Source organism: Ranitomeya variabilis, chromosome 1, assembly GCF_051348905.1.
Source record: "Ranitomeya variabilis isolate aRanVar5 chromosome 1, aRanVar5.hap1, whole genome shotgun sequence".
NCBI classification, from domain to species: domain Eukaryota; kingdom Metazoa; phylum Chordata; class Amphibia; order Anura; family Dendrobatidae; genus Ranitomeya; species Ranitomeya variabilis.
In genome coordinates this window covers 641,502,534-641,528,125 of record NC_135232.1, presented here as the reverse complement: position 1 = coordinate 641,528,125, position 25,592 = coordinate 641,502,534, and the positions used below count along the sequence as shown (strand labels likewise).

Below are 25,592 nucleotides of genomic sequence, written 5' to 3'. Positions count from 1 at the left end.
GTCATGGAAGTTCCTTCTCGAATACCATCCTTGCCACCGGAACCTGCCACTTGCATGGAGCAGTCACTGGAGCGTCGCGAGGAGCGGGAAAGGCGGCGGAAGGTGAGTATATAATGATTTTTTATTTTTTAAATTATTTTTAACATTAGATCTTTTTACTAATTGAAGCTGCATAGGCAGCATCAATAGTAAAAACTTGGTGACACAGGGTTAATAGCGGCGGTAACAGAGTGAGTTACCCGCGGCATAACGCGGTCCGTTACCAGTGGCATTAACCCTGTGTGAGCGGTGACTGCGGGGAGTATGGAGCAGGCGCCGGGCACAGACTGCAGGGGAGTAGGGAGGGACTAATCGGACTGTGGCCGTCACTGATTGGTCGCGGCAGCCATGACAGGCAGCTGGAGAGACCAATCAGCGACATGGATTCCATGACAGACAGAGGCCGCGACCAATCAATATCCGTGACAGACAGACAGAAGGACAGACGGAAGTGACCCTTAGACAATTATATAGTAGATAAAATCCTGGTGGAGGCCAAAGCCAGAGAAGAGACTATTCCGATATCGTCCATGGCCGGATCATAAAACTATATTTTTCTTTGAAATGTGGAGGTGTTTCAGAGAAAAATGTGATTTCTGATTCTATTCATCGAGTCCGACTCTTGGATATTCAACTGGTTGTATCTGTCCTTTCAACTGCTTGATGCTTATTCCCATGTCATTCTTGATGGCATCCAGACAAAGGGTCTTTGGTCTCCCCCGTTTTTTACCACTGATGGCTCCAAGTAGCATCTCCCTTTCTAATGAATATTTCCTCATCAGATATCCAAAAGAGTTCAGTTTCTGGTGATATTGCTATCCATGGAAATATTTGGGTTTCTATGATGAAGAACATCTTTGTTTGTGATCCTAGCTGTCAATGGTATTCATAGAAGATTTCTCCAGCAACACAATTCAAAGACATCAACTATTCTTCTGTCTGCTCCTGGGAGTCCATGTCTCACAGCCATATATCACAAACGGGAAAACAATTCTAGGGATCAGTCTTGGTTTAATGCTGATTAAGACATCTTTGCACTTCCATAATTGGTTCATGCTCATGCAATTGTGCAGTGAGGTTCTGGATTCATGGTGCCCATGATTTGGGCTGCATGAATCAAGTGAAACGTTCCCTTTAACAATTTAACGTCCACAGCTTAGCGGCAGCTAGCTATAACCAAACGTCTTGTGTCCCTCAGTGGCAGGTTAGATAAAGTGTGTCTGTGTCATGAGTAGCACCTCTTAAGCAGCTTACTAAGGTTGAGTTTGCACTTTAAAATACAAAATTAATCAAAAATGGGGCTGAATATATCTGTAAAAGCAGCCAATGAAATTGTAAAAGGTGTGAACAAAAATTATATTTCTCCACTCCATCCATAAGCCAAGTACCTATATTTTGCATAAGACTCTGCACCCTCTCGCAATACAACTTGATGAGACAGTTGTGAAATTCAGGGCCCCTATCCTCCCACGTGAGGATAATATGTTCCTGGAACAGCAAAAAGAAAAAAAAAAAAAAAAAAAAAAAACAGTCACCAATTACTTTAACAGATAATGTTCACAAAACAGTAACTACATCCCAAGAAACCCTCAATTTGGTGATAATAAAACACCTGAAGAGGCATAGATCAAAGAATACCCATCTACACAAATGTATTTTTTTATGTCAGAAATTAATTTTAAATGTTTGCATATTGGTGAGGATCATTTTTATTTTGTATGTCTTCTGTAGTGATAAACGGGCAGCAGCAGCAGCTAAAAATAAGTCTACAATTTTCAGATTTTTCTCTAAAGCAGTTAATTTAATCTATAATCTTTATCTAAAAAATTAATCCCCCAGTTTTTAAGTGCATAGTGATACCAAATTCAGTCATGGCACCCTTGAAATTGTTCCAGAAAATGAAGTATTTCTCCCAGAAAATTATTGCAATTACACATGTTTTGTTATACACATGCTTATTTCCTTTGTGTGGATTAGAATACAAAAAAAAAAACCCAGAAAAAAAGACAAATTCAACATACCGGTAATTTCTCACAAAACCCCAGAAATGAGAGGACAAAATTGTTGGCACCTTTCCAAAAGTTTGGGTAAACAACCCTGCTTCAAGCATGTGATGCTCATTCAAACTCACCTGTGGCAAGTAACAGGTGTGGGCAATATGAAAATCACATGTGAAACCTGATAAAGAGGGGAGAAGTTGACTCCATCTTTGCATTGTGTGTCTGTGTGTGCCACACTAAGCATGGAGAACAGAAAGAGGAGAAAAGAACTGTCTGAGGACTTGAGAACCAAAATTGTTGAACATATACAATCTCAAGGTTACAAGTCCATCTCTAGAGATTTTTATGTTTATTTATCCACGGTGCGCCACATAAGTTTACAACATATGGCATTGTTCTTCTTTGCCGATGCCTGTGAGTCACTGCTACTGCGCAGAAAAACAATGAAGCCAATGGCCATAGAAAGGCCGATAAGGTATGTATAGTGGCGCTATTGTAGGGTGCAGGATTCTGGGACCACCAATACTCGTCACAGGGCACTGTGATACTGATGAGAAGGGGGTGGTACGCAAATGAAAACCAGAGCCAGAGTTTTCTTCCAGGCTCTGGAAGAAATCATTAGCAAAGAAATAAAAGATGATTTCTCAACAAGACCGAAGATATGTGCATACAGGTATGACTAGTTTAACAATTCTATTACCTGAATTCCCATGTTAATAGGTGAAAAACGTTCCAGGGGGTGACAGATTCTTTTTAAGTTGAGGGTGCCAACAATTTTGGGGTTGTTTATGAAATTATGTCCAATTTGCCTTATTTTTTTCTCTTTTTTTGTGTTCTAATACACACAAAGAAAATCAACACGTGCATAACAAAACATGTGTAATTGCAAAAATATTCTGGGAGAAATACTTCATTTTCTGGAACAAATTTCAAGAGTGCCAACACTTTCAGCCATGACTGTATATACTATGAAAAAGCTTCTGAACTTCCTCCGATCTCACTGACAGTAGACATGAGGAGAGGGGATTTTTTTTTCCAGCATGGAACCTTGTACAATGTGTTTCTACAACAAAGGTTTCCAGAATGCCATGTTTGGTTATCATAAGGGTTATGGGATTAGGACCCACACAAGATGGAGTCACCAGGACCAGAGATCGTTCGTAAAATTGGAATCTAGGTTTTGGGACACAATCAACAGCAGAGTAATGGATGTATATATCGTAGCATTCTGCAAAATGTTATGAAAATGTGGATGTAATACATACTGGATGGTCCTAATGTGCTTTTAGGGTTATTCCCATCCTGGATATTTACAGATGGGAGCCCCATCTATCCATGGAAAGGGGGGGAAAGGCTGTATTGAGAATTGGGGAGCGGCTCTTTCTTTATTTAAGAATATGGAAATCACCAAAATACATGTGCAAAGATAGACTATCCTTCATAATGGGATATCTTGTGAATGAGTCCTGTCCATTTGTAAGGATAGGACTTATTCACTGCAATACCTGACATAATAATCATGACAGTATCAGATACTGCAGGAAAGGGCCTGTGGCTGGCCATTACTTTCTCCACAATACCAGACAACCTGTAAAAGTCATGGTGGTGCTCTCAAAACTCGATTTCTCAGCACTCCTAAGCTACTGCAATGCCCTGCACATGGGCTAAGCAACACAGTGAATCAGAAGAACTATACTACATTTTTAATTGGAGGTATTTGCTAATAATATTAATACATTTACTACATATTGGGATAGGATCTCGGCGATGGACATACCCCCTTTAATGCATTATACATGTTCTAAATTTGTATATCAAATTACAAAGCAAAATTTAGTTTCTCACCAAGTAGGGAACAGCGAGGTGCTTAAAGTTTTCCAATAAAAACGATAGCACGTGATTTCGAGGAAGGATTTCAACTTCTGGGAGGTCTTCAGTGAATATCTGTTATGTGTAGTAAATAATACATCATGAAGGTGTAAAGACATTTGGAAGACTAATCGCATTGATAATCAAGTTTCCTTTTTTCCAGAATATCAGGGCAAAGATAACTATTTCATAAAGTTAAAAAATAAACTTAATGTATCACATAGATTTTTGTTCTTACAAATTGAAATCATAATCAAACATTAATTTTGTGCAATCTGTTTTCACTTTTTGATTTTCTGTCCATGGTTATGGAGATGGGCTTGGTGCCTCCTTGCATTCACAGAACGCTTCTCCAGCAGGATGTGGTAGTACGGAGAGGCTTCACTGACGTCATTGTGCAATGAGGGGGAGGAGGTGAGATGTGACTTATTAGTAAAGGCAGTTCCAGTGTTTGACACAAAATAAATTACTTTTCATGGATATCCTCTTTGTTATAGTGTATTCCTACTGTGAGGTATAGTGGCTACAGTGAAAACGGCAAGATTTCCGGATTTGCTTGTTAAATTTCAGATAATGATATGAATAATTAGAAAAATAATTTTTTTAAATAGTGTAGAAAAATGTATTTTAACAACAGTTAATGTCTGATTGGTTAAATGGGTTTTATAGTATATTGGTTTGTTTCATCTTCTAGTCTCTCAGGAGACAGTGCGCTCCTGACAATCAACAGTTCAGACCAGCCGCATGTCTGTGCCACTGGCCCAAATTGTGTGCGCTCTGATTGTTTAGGTAGGAGACCAGACAACACCACTGGTTGGCACGCTTTTTTTTTTTTTTTTAGCTAAAATTAAAAAAAAATAAATAAAAAAAAGACAAGACGGATCCTGACGCAATAGTGGCCGGAAACTCCATCTGCCTCAATATACTATATTTTACCGTCAGGCATTTCACTTTACTTACATATTTCACAAAGTTAGATGGGAACCGTTATTTAAGTGCTCAGCGTAGAGTACAGGATAAATGTTAACCCATGGAAGGAAGGAAAATAAAAATCCAGCTAAGTACATCAATCCCAAAAATTGCCCAAAAAATAAATTGTATATAAAACTTAACATTTATTCCATTGTATAAAATCTCCATAAGTCGTCCAAAAACAAAAAGCTGACACAGAGCGGATCACAGAAATTGACCATAAGTAAGGCATTTTGCCGAAAAATGTTGGTCTTTTTCTTTCTGTGATCCCCTCTGTGTAGACTTTTTTTGTTTGTTTTTGAACCTCTATGGAGGCCCTGACAAGCTTTTTGGAGATGGAAATTTCCATCTCCGGCAGGACTTGGCACCTGTCCACATTGCCAAAAGTACCAATACCTGGTTTACAAACAACAGTATCACTGTACTTGATTGGCCAGCAAACTTGCCTGGCGTTATCTATGGGGTATTGTAAAGAAGATGATGAGAGACACCAGACCCCAAAATGCAGACGAGATGAAGGCTGCTATCAAAGCAACCTGGGCTTCCATAACACCTCAGCAGTCTCACAGGCTGATCGCCTCCATGCCACGCCACATTGATGCAGTAATTGAAAGGAGCCCCGACCAAGTATTGAGTACATTTCCTGAACAAACATTTCAGCAGGCCAACATTTCAGATTTTAAAATAATTTTTCAAGCTGGTGTTCTAAAGTTTTCTAATTTACTGAGATAATGACTTTTGGGTTTTCATTGGCTGTAAGCCATAATCATCAACATTAGCAGAAAAACACTTGAAATAGATCACTCTGTAATGACTCTATATAATATACGAGTTTCACTTTTTGTATTGAAAAACTGAGATAAATTAACTTTTTGGTTGTATTATAATTTAGAGTAGGAAGCACATACTGTATGTATATATATATATATATATATATACTGTATGTGTATATATATATATATATATATATATATATATATATATATATATATATATATATATGCGTGCGTGCATGTATATATATAAATAAATATATATATATATATATATATATATATATATATATATATATATATATATATATATATATATATATATATATATATATATATATATATATATATTTTTATACGACCACTTTTTACTGCATTTTTTGTGTTATTGTGGCAGAGTGATAATTGGTATAGTCTCCGGATCAATCCAAACTATGTTTATTTTTATTTAGCTTTTTTTGTGCTTTTTATTTATGGGACTTGAACATTTCTCTGCCGTAATGGTGAGACCCCAAGGCCATTAGTTGATCATGGTTTGCAATGGCAATAACTGAATCCTGTGATCACATTGCAGGGTTGACAATGGAGGTTAAAGAGGGAGTCCCTGATATTCTATTTATATATAATGGTTTGCTGACACAGCGCCATCCTATTCCACAGTGCTTTACAGACATCACTGTCCCCAATGGGGCTCATAATCTACGTTCCCTATCAGTATGTCGTTAGGGTGTGACAAAAACCAGAGAACCCGGAGGAAAGTCGCGCAAACACAGGAGAACATACAAACTCCTAGCAGATGTTTTTCTTGGTGGGATTTGAAGCCATGACTCCAGCTATCTAGATAAATCGTAGCATCTACAGGGTTAAACAGACAACATACCGGCTGATTTCCATGCAAAGACAGTCAGGGTAGTTTCACACGAGCATATAAAAAGTCAGAGTTTCACCTATACAATACAGACTATTTTTTTTCTCACTTGTCATCTGTATACAATCCATAATCATTTACAGGACCATTAACAATTTCCTCGGTTCACAGTATAGCATCCAATTCGCACACATTGTATCAACAAAAACTGGATATTATACGGTGGCCCCAAATGGTATCCGATTTTTTCAAATAACATTGACCCAGGTGTTGTCCGGTTTTTAAACTTGGCCAGCACTCGGACTGAAGATATGGTAGCGTGAACGAGCATCCAAAACGTCATATCCACCATCTATCATATCACAGATCTTGTGCAAAGGAATAACCAAAAGTCACACTTTTCTATTTGAACTATTGCAAAAACTAAAATGATAACAGTCATTACCTTTAATCCATCATCAGGGAAGTCTCGAAGGACCCAAACACAATATTCAAAGATCAAAGAAATTTTTTCAGCGCCTGTTGAAATAGGGAAGGTAAATATGTTCTTTATTTTGCATTTCAAAGTAAGAAAAACTTTGTAAAGATTTCATTTTCAAGCTCTTTAAGGGATGGTCTCAAGAGTGCTCTACAGCGCTCTTGGCTTCTTGCATTGTCAATGGCAATGAGCTCCGTTGAAGTCAGCGGCATGGTCAAGAGTCAAGACACTGTCCAAACTGTGCGCTTTTCCAGAGTATTCCAACATTAAAGTGCTGAGGGAGAGATCAAGTTGTCCGGACAGCTTCAGAGCAACATGAACAGGCTGTGAGCCATAGACTGCTCGTGCTGGGTCTCCTTAGCTAGGTTACGGGCCATGTAAGGCACACTGCTTGTGCTGGGCCTCCTTAGCTACATAACAGGCCATGTAAGGCAGACTGCTCATGCCGGGGCTCCTTAACTAGGTTACGGGCCACATAAGGCATAGACTGATCGTGCTGGGTTGCCTTAGCTAGGTAATGAGCCATGGAAGGCATAGACTGCTCGTGCTGGGTCTCCTTAGCTAGGTTATTGGCCATGGAAGACATACACTGCTCGGGCAGAGGCTCCTTAGCTAGGTTATGGGCCATGGAAAGCATAGACTGCTCATGCTGGGTCTCCTTAGCTAGGTTATGGTCCATATAAGGCCTAGAATGCTTGTGCTGGGTCTCCTTAGCGAAGTTATGGGCCACATAAGGCATAGAGTGCTCGTGCTGGGGCTCCTTAGCTAGGTTATTGGCCATGGAAGGCATAGACTGCTTGTGCTGGGTCTCCTTAGCTACATAACAGGCCATGTAACGCAGACTGCTCATGCTGGGGCTCTTTAGCTAGGTTACAGGCCACGTAAGGCATAGACTGCTCGCGCTGGGTCTCCTTAGCTAGGTTATGGTCCATGTAAAGCCTAGAATGCTCTTGCTGGGTCTCCTTAGCGAGGTTATGGGCCACGTAAAGGTACCTTCACACGAAGCGACGCTGCAGCGATAGCGACAACGATGTCGATCGCTGCAGCGTCGCTGTTTGGTCGCTGGAGAGCTGTCACACAGACCGCTCTCCAGCGATCAACTATGCCGAGGTCCCCTGGTAACCAGGGTAAACATCGGGTAACTAAGCGCAGGGCCGCGCTTAGTAACCCGATGTTTACCCTGGTTACCAGCGTAAAATCTAAAAAAAACAAACAGCACATACTTACATTCACGTCCCCCTGCGTCCACTTCCTGACTGACTGAGCGCCGTACAGTGAGAGCAGAGCGGTGACGTCACCGCTGTGCTGCTTTCACTTTCACTTTGCGGTGCTGAGTCAGAGGAGGAAGCAGACTGCAGGGGACGCAATGTGAGTATGTGCTGTTTGTTTTTTTTACATTTTACGCTAGTAACCAGGGTAAACATCGGGTAACTAAGCGCGGCCCTGCGCTTAGTAACCCGATGTTTACCCTGGTTACCAGTGTAAAATATCGCTGGTATCGTTGCTTTTGCTTTCAAACACAACGATACACAGCGATCGGACGACCAAATAAAGTTCTGGACTTTATTCAGCGACCAGCGACATCACAGCAGGATCCTGATCGCTGCTGCGTGTCAAACGAAACGATATCGCTAGCGAGGACGCTGCAACGTCACGGATTGCTAGCGATATCGTTATAATGTCGTTTCGTGTGAAGGTACCTTAAGACATAGACTGCTCATGCTGGGGCTCCTTAGCTAGGTTATGGGTTTACTTTTCCTTACAAGAAATCTTTATTAAAATGTGTATCAGAGGAACAAATGTGCAAAAATTGAATGAAGGAAAAGAGAAGTACTGTTTCACGACAATGAACAGATAATGACAGTTTCTTACATCTCATGTTGTATGGTGATCAAGTTAGGGCTCTTTAAGACGCCTGATCATTGGTCCAATTTCAAAATTGCAATGCACGGACTGACCGACCGGCTTTTAGAAATCATAGAATGTTAGAGTTGGAAGGGACCTCCTGGGTCATCTGGTCTTCGTCCTAGTTGTACGCTCATTGAGTGAGCCCTTAGCTAAGGTCTCACATTCAGCAGCTCCACTTCCAGACTTGAGCTCATCAGAAGGTAAGCTGACTTGGCATTTCAATAGCTAAGCCAGCCCACTTCTCTGCTCATATATGATTTGAGCCAAAGAAAAAGCCTGGCTTAGCTTTCCCAATGAGGATTAAGCCAGATGGATCTGATAAGGGGCAGACAAGAAATGCATTGCTATCATTAGCAATCAGCAAGAAGTACAGCTGCAGAACCCAAGACCAAGACTATTACAGGTTAATTTGTTGACCAATATGCATAAGATGTAGGTCATTTTAAGTAGCTGCTAATTAACCAATTAGTGACCAAGCCAAATTTTTGAAATCTGACCAGGGTCACTTTAAGTGTTACCGTATTTTTCGGACTACAAGACACACTTTCTCTCCAAAAATGTGGAGGAAAGTGGGGGGTGCATCTTCTAGTACAGATGTAACTGCTATGGCTGTGGTGGGGGAGCAGCAGCGGAGGTCACAGAGGCAGAAGCCTGCTGCTGCGGCTAACTCCTGTGTCCGCTGCTAAAGAGAAATGACTATCACCACATTCCACACCCATGGGAGTGGAATGAGGTGAATATTCATTGCTCTTAAGTAGCAGCACACACGACCACCGGCAGCTGCAGGAAGGCCTCGGCTGACACTGTGCGGTATTAAAGAGCAATGAATACTCACTGCCCTCCATGCACAAAGTCCCGGCGTGCAGAGCAATGGTATTCCGGCAGCTGCCCTTCGGCTTGCAAGAAGCGCACGACATTCTGACATCCCTGCCATGCGCTGCTTACAAGCATAAAAGCAGCTGCTGGCATCGGAGCAGGACGCTGCCAGAAAGCACCGGGAAGTTAAGTGTAATGTCTTTTTTAATGTTTTCTGATGGGCCATGCATACCAGGATGGGTGTGGGGGCCAATCATCCCAGGTTAAGGATGGGGCCCTGCATACCAGGATAGGGATGAGGAGGAATGCATACAAGGATAGGGATGAGGGAGCCATGCATACCAGGGTAGGGATGAAAGGGCCATGCATACCAGGCTAGGGATGAGGAGGCCATGCATACCAAGATAGGGATGGAGCCATACATACTAGGATGAGATAGGGGCGCTGCATTCCAGGATAGTGATGAGGACCATCATTCCTGCCAGGATAGGGATGAGAGGGACCATTCATACCAGGCTAGAGAAAAGGGGGGCATGCATACCAGGATATGGATGAGGGGGCCATGCATACCAGGATAGGGATGAGAGGGCCCATGCATACCAGGATATGGATGAGGGGGCCAGGAGTATCAGGATGGGGATGAGAGGGCCATGTATACCAGCATAGGGATGAGGAGGCATGCATACCAGGATAGGGATGAGGGCGATCATTCCTGCCAGGGTAGGGATGAGGGAGCCATGCATACCAGACTAGGGATGAGGAGGCCATGCATACCAAGATAGGGATGGAGCCATACATACTAGGACGAGATAGGGGCGCTGCATTCCAGGATAGGGATGAGGGGGCCATGCATACCAGGATATGGATGAGGGAGCCATGCGCATCAGGATGGGGATGAGGTGACCACATATACCAGGATAGGAGATATTAAGTAAAGAATTGACCACATTTTTTGCTTCAATTTTTTTCCCCCTAATTTCCTCCTCTAAAACCTAGGTGTGTCTTATAGTCCAAAAAAATATGGTAATAACTCTGGGATGCTTCAACATATCCCATTGATTTTGAGATCTTTTTTTTCGTGACACATTATACTTTCTAACAACTGTAAATTTAGGTTGATATGTTTTGCATTTATTTATAAAAATATCAGAAATTTTACAAAAAAAAAAAAATAGCAATTTACAAACCATGAATGATTATTCCTTTAACCCTTTTCCGACGCTGGGCGTAATAGTATGCCCACGTTGGACTCCCTTGTTTGGTGCGGGCTTCGGCGCTGAGCTCACACTTTTCCGGGCACATGACAGCTGGTCTATACAGCTGACATGTGCCCGCTACAGCCACGGGTGGAATAGTGATCCACCCGCAGCTGTTAACTCGCGCTTATCGGAAGTGTGTTGTTAACACCACCAATAGGTGACCCCATCACATGATCACAGGTCACCAATGGGTCAGCATGACAACCAGAGGTCTGCAGTAAACCTCTATTGTTGTCATTGCCAGATTGCTATGAGCGCTGCCCCCTGATCGGCGCACATGGCAAGTGAGCATTTATGCTACTCACAGGCGATCTGATCATCGCCTGTGTGTAGCAGAAACAATCAAAGTACTGCAGCTTCTAGTCGCCCATGGAGACTATTGAAGCATCCAAGAAGTCAAAAAAAGTAAAAAATTATAAAAAGTTCAAATCACCCCCTTTTCGCCCCATTCAAAATAAAACAAACAAAAAAAAATCAAATATACACATTTGGTATCGCCACGTTCAGAATCGCCCAATCTATCAATATAAAAAAAAAAATTTACCCGATCACTAAACGGCATAACGAGAAAAAATTAAAACCGCCAGAATTACGTTTTTTTGGTCACTGCTACACTGCAATAAAATACAATAACGGGCGAACAAAAGATCGTATCTACACAAAAATGATATCAATTAAAACTTTATATCAGCACCATTTGTAAAATATTTTATTTTGTTAGCATTTTAGAAGGTTTTACAATGTAGCAGTCATTTTTCATTTTTTCAAGGAAGTTTACAAAACCTATTTCTTGAGAAACCTATTCAATTTTGAAGTGACTTTGGGGGTCCTGTATATTGGAATCCACAAAAGTGATACCATTTTAAAAACAGCACCCCTCAATGTATTTAAAATTGCTTTCAGATAGTTTATTAGCGCTTCAGATGCTTTTCAGGAATTAATGCAAAGTGACATAACGGGAATGAAGAAACGTATTTTTACCATCTAAAATGTTAACAACTTCTGAAACAGGCACTGTAGCCGGCAGACACTAAGGCATTATTAGGCCAGGAATTGCCATGACAAGCTTCAGGACTACACAATTAAGATCTCAGGGTGCCGATGGGGTTAAACAGGGAGCCCCCACACTCTTAACCATCTAGATGCTGTAGTCATTATTAAAAGCAGCATTTAATGGGTTAAACGGCTACACAGTACTAACACTGATCGTGCCTGATGCAGCAAGTTGTCAGCTGTAGTGTACAGAAGACAGCTGCTGGATTGTCACCTGTATAAGGATGCTATTCTCTTATATCTCAGGTCAGTAAACAGACATATTGGCGGTCATTAAGGGGCTAAGATAACCTGTCACATGCGGAGACAGACAGACAGACATAACTACTGAAAACATCCCTTAGCCAGCCCCCCTCACACAACTCTTGATGAGGTGCAGACATAGGAAACACTCTCCTCTCTGAGCGGGAAGCCAGAGGATGAGACACTTAAAAATGAAAACATATTCACAATTTTAACAATCTAAACATGTTTGAAGGTGGACGACACCTGAAAATGAGACGTGTCTTGGTACTCACCTAATCTTTGCAGGTACTGTACAGTTCTTTCATGACCTTTCAATGGTGAATTGGCCTTTTTTGACTGGTCAACCAGGACCATAAGAGCTGCAAAAACACTCATTAGTATAATACAGCATAATACACACAATGGCTATTTATGGACTTGGCAAATCTTGTTACATGACCAATTATTAAGTCAATATACAGAAATTAGAGGATGCAATTATTCCCACCTGTCCCCGGCGATGCGAGGAACTATACCTCCATAGCGGCCCATTTCTCACCTTTTTCATGAAGGCCTTTCTTCTCGTAAAGGATGATGAGCTCACTGTACTTGTGCGCCTTCTTCAGCACATGTTCACTCTCTTCCACATGGCAATGATTGTTCTCCAGGCGCAGGAGAGGAGCCACCAGGGCAACATTAGTCTAATGAAGAAGATTCATATTACACTGTGAAGATTAGTGTAAGGCAGGAAAACCAAGGTCCACACAGATAAGGTCTGGCCATGCACACTGTCTATTCCCACGTCAGCCATTCATTGCTTAGACAGCAATATCTGCGCTTGTGCGCTGGCCACAGGATGGTGGGACTATGCTTAGAGCGGAGTGGGCTGTGCAAAGCTGATTTCAAAACGGCCATAGAAATAAATGGGAATTACGTAAAGAATGTAGCTTGCCGTTCTATTCAGTGCCTTTAACTCTCACAGAAACTACAGTGGATATTAAAAGTCTACATGCCCCTATTAAAATGCCAGGTTTTTGTCATGTAAAAACAATCATTTCAGAACTTTTTCCACCTTTATTGTCGCACAATCTGTACAAATCCATTACTGAAAAAATTTGGGGGAGACAAAGTTTCCAATATGTCAACTACTTAAAAAGGCGTTACCCACTACTTGGACAACCCCTTGAATGGCTATGCTTATACTCACAAGAGGCACTTAAATGCCATTGTTATGGCAAGGGAGTGCTGCAGCCAATCAGCGATCACAGAAGGAGGATATTACTGGAACACAGTATGGAAGAGTAACAGTTGACTACCACATGGGTCAGTATTGGGCCCTCTTCTATATATCAATAACCTTGTATGGGGCAGAGTAGAATTTAAATATTTGCAGGTGATAAAGAAAAAAGCCCACCAAAAGCTGCTGAATAATGCTGTCCGTACTGTATATGTCCAACAGAGGGTTGCCGAGTTCAGCTGGCAGAGTCAGCACAAATAGGTGAGTGAAAGGATTCCAAGCACATCCGTCCGTTGGCAAAAAAAATAAAAAATAAAAAAAAAGTTAATTTATATTAATTAGGGGTAGATTAGAATACCAAAGAAATAACAAATAGTACAAAAAAAACCTTTAAAACTGATGGGTTTCTGGCGGATAACCGCCCTTTGATTAAGTTTTAAAGTTTTTCTTTGGTATTTTAATGGACTACTAGTAAAATTAATTACTTTTTTTTTTTTTTTTTTTTTTAACCAACGGACAGACGTGTTTGAATTCCTTTCACTTACCTATTTGCAGGTGATACTAAACTTTACAATGTAAACACAGAGGAGGATAATGTAATATTACAGAGGGGTTTATGTAAGATGGAGTTGGGTTGAGAAATGGCAATTGAAGTTTAATGTAGATAAATGTAAGATCATGCACTTGGGTAGAGGAAATAAAATGTATAATTATGTACAAAATGGTAAAACGGTCACAGAGAAAGACTTGGGCGTATAGTAAAGTCAACATGCAGCTGCTGCCAAAGCAAATAAAATCACAGGATACATTAAAAGAGGCATAGATGCTTATGACGGGAACATAGTTATAGCTATATAGTGCGGCCACACTTTGAATGCTGTGTACAATTTTGGTCTTCAGTATATAAGGACATAACTGATCTAGAGAGGATGACCGAATTTATTAACTGAATGGATGGGCAGGAATACCAAGACAGGTTATTAACCCCTTCATGACCCCAGCTTTTTTCGGTTTTGCGTTTTCGTTCTTCGCGCCCCTCCTTACCAGAGCCATAACTTTTTTATTTATCCGTCAATATGGCCATGTGAGGGCTTATGTTTTGCGGGACAAGTTTTACTTTTGAACAAAATAATTGGCTTTAGCATATCGTGTACTAGAAAACGGGAAACAAATTCCAAGTGTGGTGAAACTGCAAAAAAAGTGAAATCCCACACTTGTTTTTTGTTTGGCTTTTTTGCTAGGTTCACTAAATGCTAAAACTGACCTGCCATTTTGATTCTCCAGGTCAGTACGAGTTCAAAGACACCAAACATGTCTAAGTTATTTTTAAACTAATTGGTAAAAAAAAATAAAAAAATTGCACAATTATCCGATACCTGTAGGGTCTCCATTTTTCGTCATCTGGGGTTAGGGTGAGGGCTTTTTTTTTTTTTTTACATTTTTAATGATACCATTTTGGTGCAGATATTTTCTTTTGATCGCCCGTTATTGCATTTTAATGCAATGTTGCGGCAACAAAAAAAAACGTAATTCTGGCATTTCAATTTTTTTTTTTTTTTTTTTCGGTACACCGTTTAGCTATCAGGTTAATCCTTTTTTTAATTGATAGATCGGGCGATCCTACATGTGGTGATACCAAATATGTGTATATTTGATTTTTTTTAATTGTTTTATTTTGAATGGGGGGAAAAGAGGGTGATTGAAACTTTTATATTTTTTTAAAACTTTTTTTTTTTTTTTTTAACTTTTGCCATGCTTCAATAGCCTCCATGGGAGGCTAGAAGCTGGCACAACTCGATCGCCTCTGCTACATAGGAGCGATGCAAAAATCGCTCCTATGTAGTAGATTTACTGCATTGCTATGAGCGCCGACCACAGCGCATAGCAATCCGGCATCAACAACCATAGAGGTCTTCAATAGACCTCTGGTTGTCATGCCGACGCATCGTTGACCCCCGATCACTGGACGGGGCTCAGCGATGCGCTCATTTCCGGCCCGATGGCCGGAAGCACTAGTTAAATGCCGCTGTCAGCGTTTGACAGCGGCATTTAACTAGTTAATAGTGGCGGGTGGATCACGATTTCCCCTCCGCTATTGCGGGCACATGTCAGCTGTACAAAACAGCTGACATGTCCCGGCTTTGATGTGGGCTCACGGCCAGAGCCCACATCAAAGCAGGGCATCTGACCTCGGACGTTCTATCCCGTCCGAGGTCAGAAAGGGGTTAAATTTGTGGTTATTCAGTTTGGAAAAGAATAGACTTCGGAATGATATGATTACAGTGTACAAATATAATGAAGGGACAGTATAGGGATCTGTAGATTTATCTTTTTACACATAGGCCTGCCACAGTGACAAGAGAACATCAACATTTAGGCTATGTGCACACGTTCAGGATTTTTTGTGTTTTTTCGGCCGTTTTCTGCGGGAAAAAACGCTTAAACGCATACATAAGCATCCCATCATTTTTAATGCATTCTGCAATTTTTGTGCACAATGCATTTTTTTCCGCGGAAAAAAACGCATCACGGTAAAAAACGCAGCATGTTCATTAATTGTGCGGATTTTTTGCGTTTTTCCCGCTATTTAATGCATTGGGAAGCTCCGGAAAAAGAACCACACAAAAACGCATCAAAAACGAGAAAAAAACGCATGCAGTTTTGTTCAGGAAAATTCTGCAGAAAATCCTGACGTGTGCACATAGCCTTAGAGGAAAGAAGGTTTAGTCATTATGGATGCAGATTCTTTGCTGTACAAGCAGTGAGACTAAAACTCTCTATCGCATGTTGTAATGGTCCTTTTACTAAAGCACAAGAAGGGCCGGGATGATCTTTTTAAGTATATAATATTACTGGTTATGGGACTTTGATTGAGGGAACTTGTCTGATGGCCGTTTGTGGAGTTTGGAAGGAATTATTCTTCTAATATGGGGTAATTCATGTCTGCCTCATGGAGTTTTTGTCATGCTAAATTGTAGGTTGACATGATGGACTTGAGTTTTCTTTCAACATTACAGCTATGAAAGGTTATAATAAATTTTATTTATTTACAAGAGCTTTTTTAATTTTTTGGAGATTTTCACGGAGGCGCACTGCACTTGATATTGGAAGTGGAGATGTCTGATCATGCGCAGTGCGCCTCTATGAAGCTGGGACGCGTACACCCGACTTCTGAGCACCAATGATGCGAGGGGAAGAAGATGCGTGCATGTGCCAGGCAAGTATGGAGATGGCGATGCAATTGTAAGTCATTATCATGCCCATACAGGCATGATTACATGCTAAGTGGGCCGACCAGTTTGGGGACACTAATGCCCAATTGACTAGTCAAAGACCTCATTTACATATCATAAATGGGCTTGAGATATAGTTTTTCTAAAGATCTGTTTATGGGTGTATTGTAATAAAGAGACTGTTAGGCAGGTTGTTTAAATATGCAGACAACTGCTGCATCCCTCATTTGCTTACTCGTGCCAACAGAGCCATAATTCTGCTTTTCTGACATCGGTGTATAAGGGCACCAGGCCTCTTACACAACTGTGTACAGAGCAGGCACATGGTTGAAAATAACTTACATGCAGGTAGCACTTTAGCAGAGTGGTGTCTATAATTTGCAGAAGCTTCTTTTTTGATTTGATGGTTGGGGTTCCTTCCATTAGTGGGGAGGTTGTAGAATGATGATCAGTGTCATTCAGCTTCTTAACCAGGTGACTCCTTTTCTGTCAGATTATTAAAAGAAATGTCCAGAAAAAAGTATTTAGATTTGTTTGAAAGACAATACACATGAAAAACCTAGCTTTTGTTTCTTAAAGGGAACCTGTCCTCTGTAAAAACGCTATTAACATGCAGATATGGGGTTAATCTGCTGGTCAAAATGGCTAACCTGTGCCTGTCGCCGGCACTTAGCCAAACGCTGCAGGGAGAAAATCAACTTTGTTCTCCCTGGCAGTGTTCGGGTTTCAGTCACGGGGGCAGCACCGTCGCAGGTTCAGTCACTGCTCTGCATATAGAGAGCAGCTGGTTTAACTGCGCTCCCAGTCCTGACTGACAGACGGCCTGAATAAAGAGCGAGTGTCAGTCAGGGCTGGGAGCGCGATTACACAAGCCGCTCTGTATACTGGTACCAGAGCAAGTGCCCCCATGACTGAAGACCGAATGCTGGCGGGGAGAATAAAGATCAATTTCTCTCTGCAGAGTTTGGCTAAGTGCAGACAAGTAACGCTATTAATCTGTAGATTAACACCATATCTGCAGGTTTTTTACCTGTCATGTAAAAAAAACGCTATTAACCTGAAGACACGCTTTTCAATTGCCCGCTAACAGCGTTCTGAACACAACCAGTGCCCATTAGAGCCCCCCTGCTGAGAGGAAATTAACTTCATTTCTCCTGGCAGACTTCTGATTTCAGTCATAGGGGCAACTTCAGTCACCGCTCGGTGCATTGAGAGCGGCAGCTGTAACAGCGTCCCCAATACTGACCAACTGCCAACTCAGCATTAGATCCAGCGATCAGTCAGTGACACAACACAATGGAAATACACCCTGTGTATCAGAAACATACAGGAAACCCGTCAGAAGCAGTAAAGTTACTGCACCTTCTGAACATTTTCATTATTTTTCGGTTCAGAGTTCCTTAACGGAAATCAGTCAGCAAAAAAACTGTTCAAACTAAGTACAGACACTCAGCGCACCACAGGAGTGGCCATACAGTTCCGTATTTAATCACCAACTTTGAAGTTTGGAGGTCAATGCTAAGGGGTTGTTATTCAATGGGTCAGCCTAGGCCCCTTAGTTCCAGAGACTGGAATTCTTAATGCTTCAGCATACCAAGACATTTTACACAATTCTATGCCTCCAACTCTGTGGGAATACTTTGGGGAAGGCTCTTTTCAGTTTACCAGGATTGTGAACCAAAGCACAAAGCAAAGTCTAAAAAGAAATGCTTGGCCGAATTTGGTGTGGAAGAATTTGACTGGCCCATAAAGAGCCCTAACCGCAACCTCACAAATCATCTTTGTGGAGAACTAGAACAGAGACTGCAAGCCAGACCCAAACATCAGTGACTGACCTGAAAGGATGTTCTGGATAAATTATCAAGATTTCCTACAGACACCTTCAAAATCTTGTAGAAAGTTTGAGGAGCGCAATTACCTCCAGAGTGAGGTGGATCATTAGCGGCTGCTGACTGGATTCAGGGATAACATGATATAACCGTTTCAAGCAAGCCATGGGAGAGCCAGTGCCGACGTTGCTGAAATGGCGACGGAGGCGAGCACAGGCTGTTATTTTACTTGGCGTATATAATAATTGAGAATGGGTTGTCTGTGGAGTGGACAACACTTTAAAGAAGGTGTGGAGTGTCTAACTTTCTGCATGGGTCACATTTTAACCACTGATATCAATAATTTGTATGCATTTTGTATGAAAAACGGATTTTTGCGTACTCACCATAACATTTTTACTCCAAGCCACTCATTGGGGGACACAGGACCATGGGTGTTATACGGCTGCCACTAGGAGGCTGACATTAAGTAGATACAAAAAAGATTAGCTCCTCCTCTGCAGTATACCCCACACACACTGGCTCCAACCGAACCAGTTTCGTGAAAAAGCAGTAGAAAAAAGAAACAAGAACAATATTAGAGTATACCAACGTCAAACCAAAGAACATGCTCAAGCTATTAGGCCAAAAAGGGTGGGTTGCTGTGTCCCCCAATGAGTGGCTCGGAGAAAAGGATTTTACGTTGAGTACACAAAAATCCCTGTTTCTCCTTCTCCACATTGGGGGACACAGGACCATGGAATGTCCCAAAGCAGTCCCTTGGTGGTTAAACTGACTGGGCAAACCAAACCTCACACACCAGCCGCCTAGAGATGCCGCCTGCAAGATTCGTCTTCCAAGGCTCGCATCTGCTGAGACCTGAGTGTGAATGTTGTAGTGCTTCGAAAAGGTGTGCAAACTGGACCAAGACGCAGCCTTGCACACCTGTGCTAGCGACGCCTGGTGCCGAATGGCCCAGGAGGCCCCCACCGCACGAGTGGAGTGTGCCTTAATACCCGCTGGGATAGGCATGTTCCTGACACGGTAATACTCGAATAGCCGAGCGGATCCACCTGTCTATTGTGCATTTAGAAGCGGCGAGTCCCTTCCTGTGACCCTCAGGAAGGACGAATAAGACGTCTGTCTTACAGAAGGACGCTGTTCGTAAGATGTACCTTCTGACAGCCCTCACCAGATCCAGGGTGTGAAGGGCTCTCTCGAAGCTGTGCACTGGAGTCGGGCAAAACGAAGGTAGGACAATGTCCTTATTAATGTGAAAAGAAGAGACCACCTTGGGCAAGAAAATCAGAGACGGTCTGAGAACTACCTTGTCCTGGTGAAAGATTAGAAAAAGGAGCCTTACAGGACAGGGCAGTTAACTCCGATACCAGTCTGACTGACGTCACAGCGACAAGAAAGCCACCTTCCACGAAAGGTGTAGCGGTTTGAAGGGGGACCCCTGTAGAACATCCAGAACCAAACTAAGGTCCCATATGTCCAAAAGCATCCTATAGGGGGGTACCAAATGAGACCCCCTAAATGAAAGTGTTCACCTGAACATTGGAAGCGATCTTACACTGGAACAAGACAGATAAGAGGGAAATCTGACCCTTGAGAGAACTGAGCGCTTGGCCAGAGTTCATGCAAATATGAAAAAACTCTAGGATGGCCGGAATAGAGAAAGCGAGAGGGGAATGACCACGATCTCTGCACCATGCGAAAAAGGATTTCCAGGTACGGTGACAGATACGCACGGACGCAGGTTTCCGAGCGTTAATCATAGTAGAAACCACCTTTTGAGAGAAACCAGCTCCCTAAATGCAGGGCTCCTGAATTCTGGTGGAAAATCGGGTCCTGCGAGAGCAAATCTGGATGATCTAGAAGACGCCAGGGAACATCGGTGATGAGCTGTACCAACTCTGCGTACCATGTCTGGCGAGGCCAGTCCGGAGAGACTAGGATGTCTGGAACTCCTGATTTGATCTTCCTGATGACTCTCGGAAGCAACGGAAGGGGAGGAAACACATACGGGAGATGGAACTGACGCCACGGAAGGACCAGCGCATCTGCCCCTATGGTCTGTTGGTCCCTGGACCCAGCTATGAACTCTGGTACCTTGGCGTTGAGTCTTGACGCCATCAGGTTGACGTCTGGAGTCCCCCAGCGATGACAAATCTGCTGAAAGATATCCAGGTGAAGCGACAATTCCCACTAGGCAAGACCCTGGTGGCTGAGAAAGTCTGCCACCCTGTTTTCCACACCCGGAATGTGCACTGCTGAGATGACCGAGTGGCTTTTCTCGGCCCAGCACAAAATGTGCCTCACCTCACACATTGCTGCCCTGCTGCGGGTGCCCCCCTGATGGTTGATTTGTATTCAGATGGGGCGACCCACTAGGAGGTGACGGAACCGTCGCAGGGACAACTGAATCACACAGATCTCCAGAATGTTGATAGGGAGAAATGTCTCCTGAGGAGACCAGCGCTCCTGGGCAGTGCGGTGTCGAAAGATAGCTCACCAGCCCAGAAAACTGGCATCGGTGGAGACCACCAACTATTGGACTGGAAAGAAAGACTTCTCCTGGGTGAGGGATTACCGTAACGTCCACCACCTGAGCTCCTGCCTGACCCGCGGGGACATACTGTACAGTCAGTCGAGGGAGAAAGGGTTCCTGTCCCATGGCAAAAGCGCATACTGAAGAGGTCGAAGTTGTAACTGGGCGAACGGAATAACTTACATTGCTGCTACCATCCTGCCCAGGACCCTCATACAGAAACAGATGCAGAGAGGACCTGGATGACAAAGTGCCTGGGCTACCTGTTGAAGGGCCAACACCTTGTCTCGAGGGAGAGTCACCAACCCTCGGGAGGTGTCCAGGGTCATTCCTAAAAAGAAAATCTACAGAGCTAGAACCGGGGAGGATTTGTCCAAGTTTACCTGCCAGCCCAGACGAGAAAGTGTGTCCAAGGTAATGTGGATGCACTCTGCACAAACTTGGAAAGACGGCCCCCTTGATTAGAAGGTCATCCAGGTTTGGTAAAACAACCAAGCCCCGAGAGTGCAGAATGGACATGGTGACTGCCATGACCTTCGTGAATACTCTGGGAGCAGTGGCTAGGCCGAAGGGCAAGGCTGTAAACGGATAATGGTCCTTGCAGACGGCGAAGCACAGGAACAGTTTGTGAAGGGGGGAAAAAACCCAAAAAACGGGACATACAGGTAAGCATCCCAGATGTCGAGGGATGCAAGGAACTCCCCCTTTTCCATTGAAGAGATGACAGAGCAGAGGGACGCCATTCTGAAATGCCAGACCTTTACAAACTTGTTTACTAGCTTCAGGTCAGAATGGGCCTCACCGTCCCGTCTTTTTTCGGGACCATGAATAAGTTCGAGTAGAACCGCGTGAACCTTTCGTTTTCTGGGACTGGAACAATGACTCCGCTTTGGTATAGGGAGTTGATGGCTTGGTAGAAGGGCCATGCCTGTGCGGCTGTTTTGTGAGAAAGAGAGGGGGAAAACCAGCCTGGAGGGTGGGAAGAAAATGCTATCTTGTAACCGGAAGATACCAGGTCCCTGAGCCATTCGTCGTGAACGACTGAGAACCAAGCATGGCAAAATAGGAGTCATTGAGCAGAAAATCTATGGGACCTGCCCTTGGGCCTGGATTGGATGGGACATTTCTTCCAGGAATGGTTCGACTTCGCAACTTGGGGGCCCCGTCTCCACAGGATGAGCGCCCAGAGCCGAAAGAGATAACTGTATTGGACCAGGCAGAAGAGTTGTGAAAGGACCGGAAGCGTGTCTGTTGTTGCAGACGAAATGGTCGCCTAATCCTCTGTTGGGGGAGGAATTTACTTTTCCCTCCCATGGCGTCTGGGATGAGCTGATCCAGCTTCTCGCCAAACAACCAACTGCTCTGGTAAGACAGAGAAGTTAAGGACTTTTCTTTTTTTTTTAAAGCAGAATCCGCCCGCCATTCCCTGAGCCACAATGCCCATCTAATGGAAATGGCGTTTGCAGCTGCAAGAGCGGCACAATTAGCTGCATCCAGGGAAGCGTGCACTACATAATCCCCGGCGAGGGAGATCTGGTTTGCCAGCTCCGCCGCCTCTGGGGGAAGGTCACTATCCTGAATAATTCTGATTAGCGCGTCTGCCCAAGAGACCATAGCCTTAGCTACCCACGTCGCGGCGAAAGAGAGAGAGAGAGAGCAGCGCATGAGGTTTCAAACACTGAATGGGCCAGATTTTCTGATGGTCTGTGGGATCTTTAATGTAAGAACCGTCTGGCAAGGATAGGAGGGTTTTGGTGGACAGACGCGATACTGGAGGATCAACCTGAGGAGATTCAGCCCATTCCTTCTGTAGATCAGAAGGAAATGGATATCTTGCTTCAAGCAGTTTCTGACCTGCGAAGCGTTTGTCTGTTCGCTCCCTATGCCTCCAAACAATATCCTGAAATTCAGGATGGTTTGAGAAAATCTTATAAGAGCGTTTAGTCCTTTTGACTGATTTAGAATGAATTTGAGTCCTCGCCAATATTCAGAGTCTGATTGACGGCTTCGATAAGGTTATCCACTGTCGCCTGGTAATCCGGAGAATCCTGGTCAATTGGTCACTACAACCCCTGGGTGAGGGGGTGTGGGGGACGGAGTTCCCACATGCCGAGGCGTGAGAGGGCCCATGAGACGAGCTATGGACCAGTTTCCTAGATATTCGTGAAGTTTTTGATTGAGAACGGCCCCTGCTGTGGGCGGCTCCTGGGAGGTAGAGGTACCATCTAAGACAGGCAAACAAATAACCCGACCAATGGTGGGGTCTTGGAGGGACTCAATTGCTTTAGTCAGAGAAGCCATTGACTGACAGTGACAAAGCCCACTCAGGGGAGCTAGGTACACTGGGTTCAGTGACAGCGGAGGGCTCCTGAATGCATTCGGGATCACAGGCCTTGAAGTGCAGTGCAGTGGCGTACTCTGTCTCCGTTCTAAGGCAGACTGGCAGGAGGTGCAAGAGGAGAAAAACACTGTTTTGATAGTCCTTTGGGATGGTTTAGGGAGACATGGTGTACTCTATAATGTCCCTGGTGCTGCTGATATGCTCCAATATGGAGGCTAAAGAATAGCAGAGCCAGTTGCAAATTGCAGAGAAAGATATATATTGGCACCGTCCAAGTCTTACCCTGGTCCTGTGGCCCCAAATGAGCGGTCCTCTGTAGAGGGATAGGTAGGCTGTAGGAGCAGGGAGCCAGTCTGTAAAAACGGATCCTCTGTGTAAAATGCACATGCAGAGCGCGCCGGTGGGAAAAATGCACGCTGAAGATCCAGGAAGTCTCACGGTACTGGGGAAGAAGGTCGGCAACAGCGCTGATATCCCTCGGATGCGGCCAGCGCGGGAAGATGGCCGCCGTGATTTTAAAGGGAAGGTTTTGCGGGAAGCGAGACACACCATGGAGCAAGTGCTTCCCCGCTAGTGCCGGAGCCCTCCGCCATCTGTACTGCCACACCACATCCCCGGACCGCACTTACCGAGGTGTGCGTCCCGGTCTGGAGACCGCTACAAAGCTGGACCCGTACTCTTCCTCCTGCCTTCAGGTCAGCTACTTTATTGGACGGTGCAGGGAGCCCTCAATCCACCGTCCCTTTAACAGGGAGGTGGAGAGGGATCGTCTGCCCTCCATTCATTGACACTGTCCAGGCAATGGTGATGCAGTGGGGACTGCACAGACACCATAAGAGCCTCTGTACATCCAAAGGGCTCAAATCCCCTAGGATGTAATAGGGCTGTTGGTCAGGCAATGTAAGCCTGGATAAAGAGGGGGATACATGGAGGCGACACTATGTGCCCTTCTGTTGCAGGTGTGGGGAGAGCAGAGCCCTAAAGGGACCCGTCAACCCTAACATCTCAGGCATGTTGAAGAAAAAACATTGCAGGAGGGGATACTTGGGGGCGACACTCCACGTTCCCGCCTGTTGTAGGTTTGGGGAGAGCGGAGCCCTTAAGGAATCCGTCGCCCTTGTAATCCATAAAGATTTAAAAAATTAAAAAATAAAAAGCTATAGATGTGGTCAGAGGATCAGACCACAAGTGCCACCTACTGACACCAAGCTTAGGCTACTTTCACATTTGCGTTAGAATCCGCAGCGCATTATCCGCAACCGCATGCAAAAACGCATGCAAACGTCTGATAACGCAGCGTTTTTTATCCGCATCAGCTTACGCATGATGGTTGAAAAAACGCAGCGTTTGCATGTGTTTTTACATGTGTTTGCGCTTTTTATGCGCATGCGTTTGATATTTCCAGGAGGGTGTGTTTTTAATAGGCATACGCAGTCCGAAGTACGCAAGAGCATCAAACGCATGCGTACGCAACGACATGTGTACGCATGCGTTCCCATAGATAGCAATGTGCTTTTTTGCCGCATTCCTTGCTCTAACAACCGCATACGTTTCTAGGCGGCAAATTGACGCCTCTAAAATTACTACATGTTGCGTTTACCGCACCAAATTGCAGACGACGAAACGAAGCATGCGTCGTCAAACGCGGCAAAACGCAACCGATGGCAGACTCATGTGCCCTAATGTTAAATATAGGAAAACACAACGCATGCGGATAATTGCGGAAGAAACGCTGCGGACACAACTGCAAATGTGAAACCGGCCATAAACTGGTTTGGTTGGAGCCAGTGGGTGGTGTATACTGCAGAGGAGGAACCAATTTTTTTGCATCTACTTAGTGTCAGCCACTTTGTGGCAACCGTAAGACACCCATGGTCCTGTGTCCCCCCAATGTGGTGAAGGAGAAATTAAGTATTGTGTACAAGATAGAGAATTAGTTTATTCTTTGCTAGTGAGGGTTCTGTAGTCTTTATTCTTATGGATTGATTCTCACCTGGGTCAAATAATCAATTAAGGCCAGATTGGCTTTTTCCAGTTCAGCTCCTGACAGCAAAGGTACTTGATTAGGGTACTGCAGCTGTTTCTTGTAGTCAGAGGGCAACAAATCTGGGTACATCCCAATAACATGAGTTGGATCTGAAAAATATGAAACCAAGTGA

General features: G+C 43.7%; 1 protein-coding gene across 1 annotated transcript in view; it reads right to left on the bottom strand.

The window, feature by feature from the left end:
• Positions 1-25,592, bottom strand: part of VPS39 (VPS39 subunit of HOPS complex) — a 134,051-nt gene that overhangs the window by 36,001 nt on the left and 72,458 nt on the right. The window contains exons 12-18 of the mRNA XM_077261229.1: positions 25,427-25,569; positions 17,073-17,216; positions 12,820-12,961; positions 12,554-12,640; positions 6,967-7,040; positions 3,885-3,983; positions 1,428-1,527 (exon numbers count right to left, since the gene is read on the bottom strand). Of these exons, the coding sequence (XP_077117344.1) occupies positions 1,428-1,527; positions 3,885-3,983; positions 6,967-7,040; positions 12,554-12,640; positions 12,820-12,961; positions 17,073-17,216; positions 25,427-25,569 (789 nt within the window). The remainder of the gene's footprint in view (positions 1-1,427; positions 1,528-3,884; positions 3,984-6,966; positions 7,041-12,553; positions 12,641-12,819; positions 12,962-17,072; positions 17,217-25,426; positions 25,570-25,592) is intronic.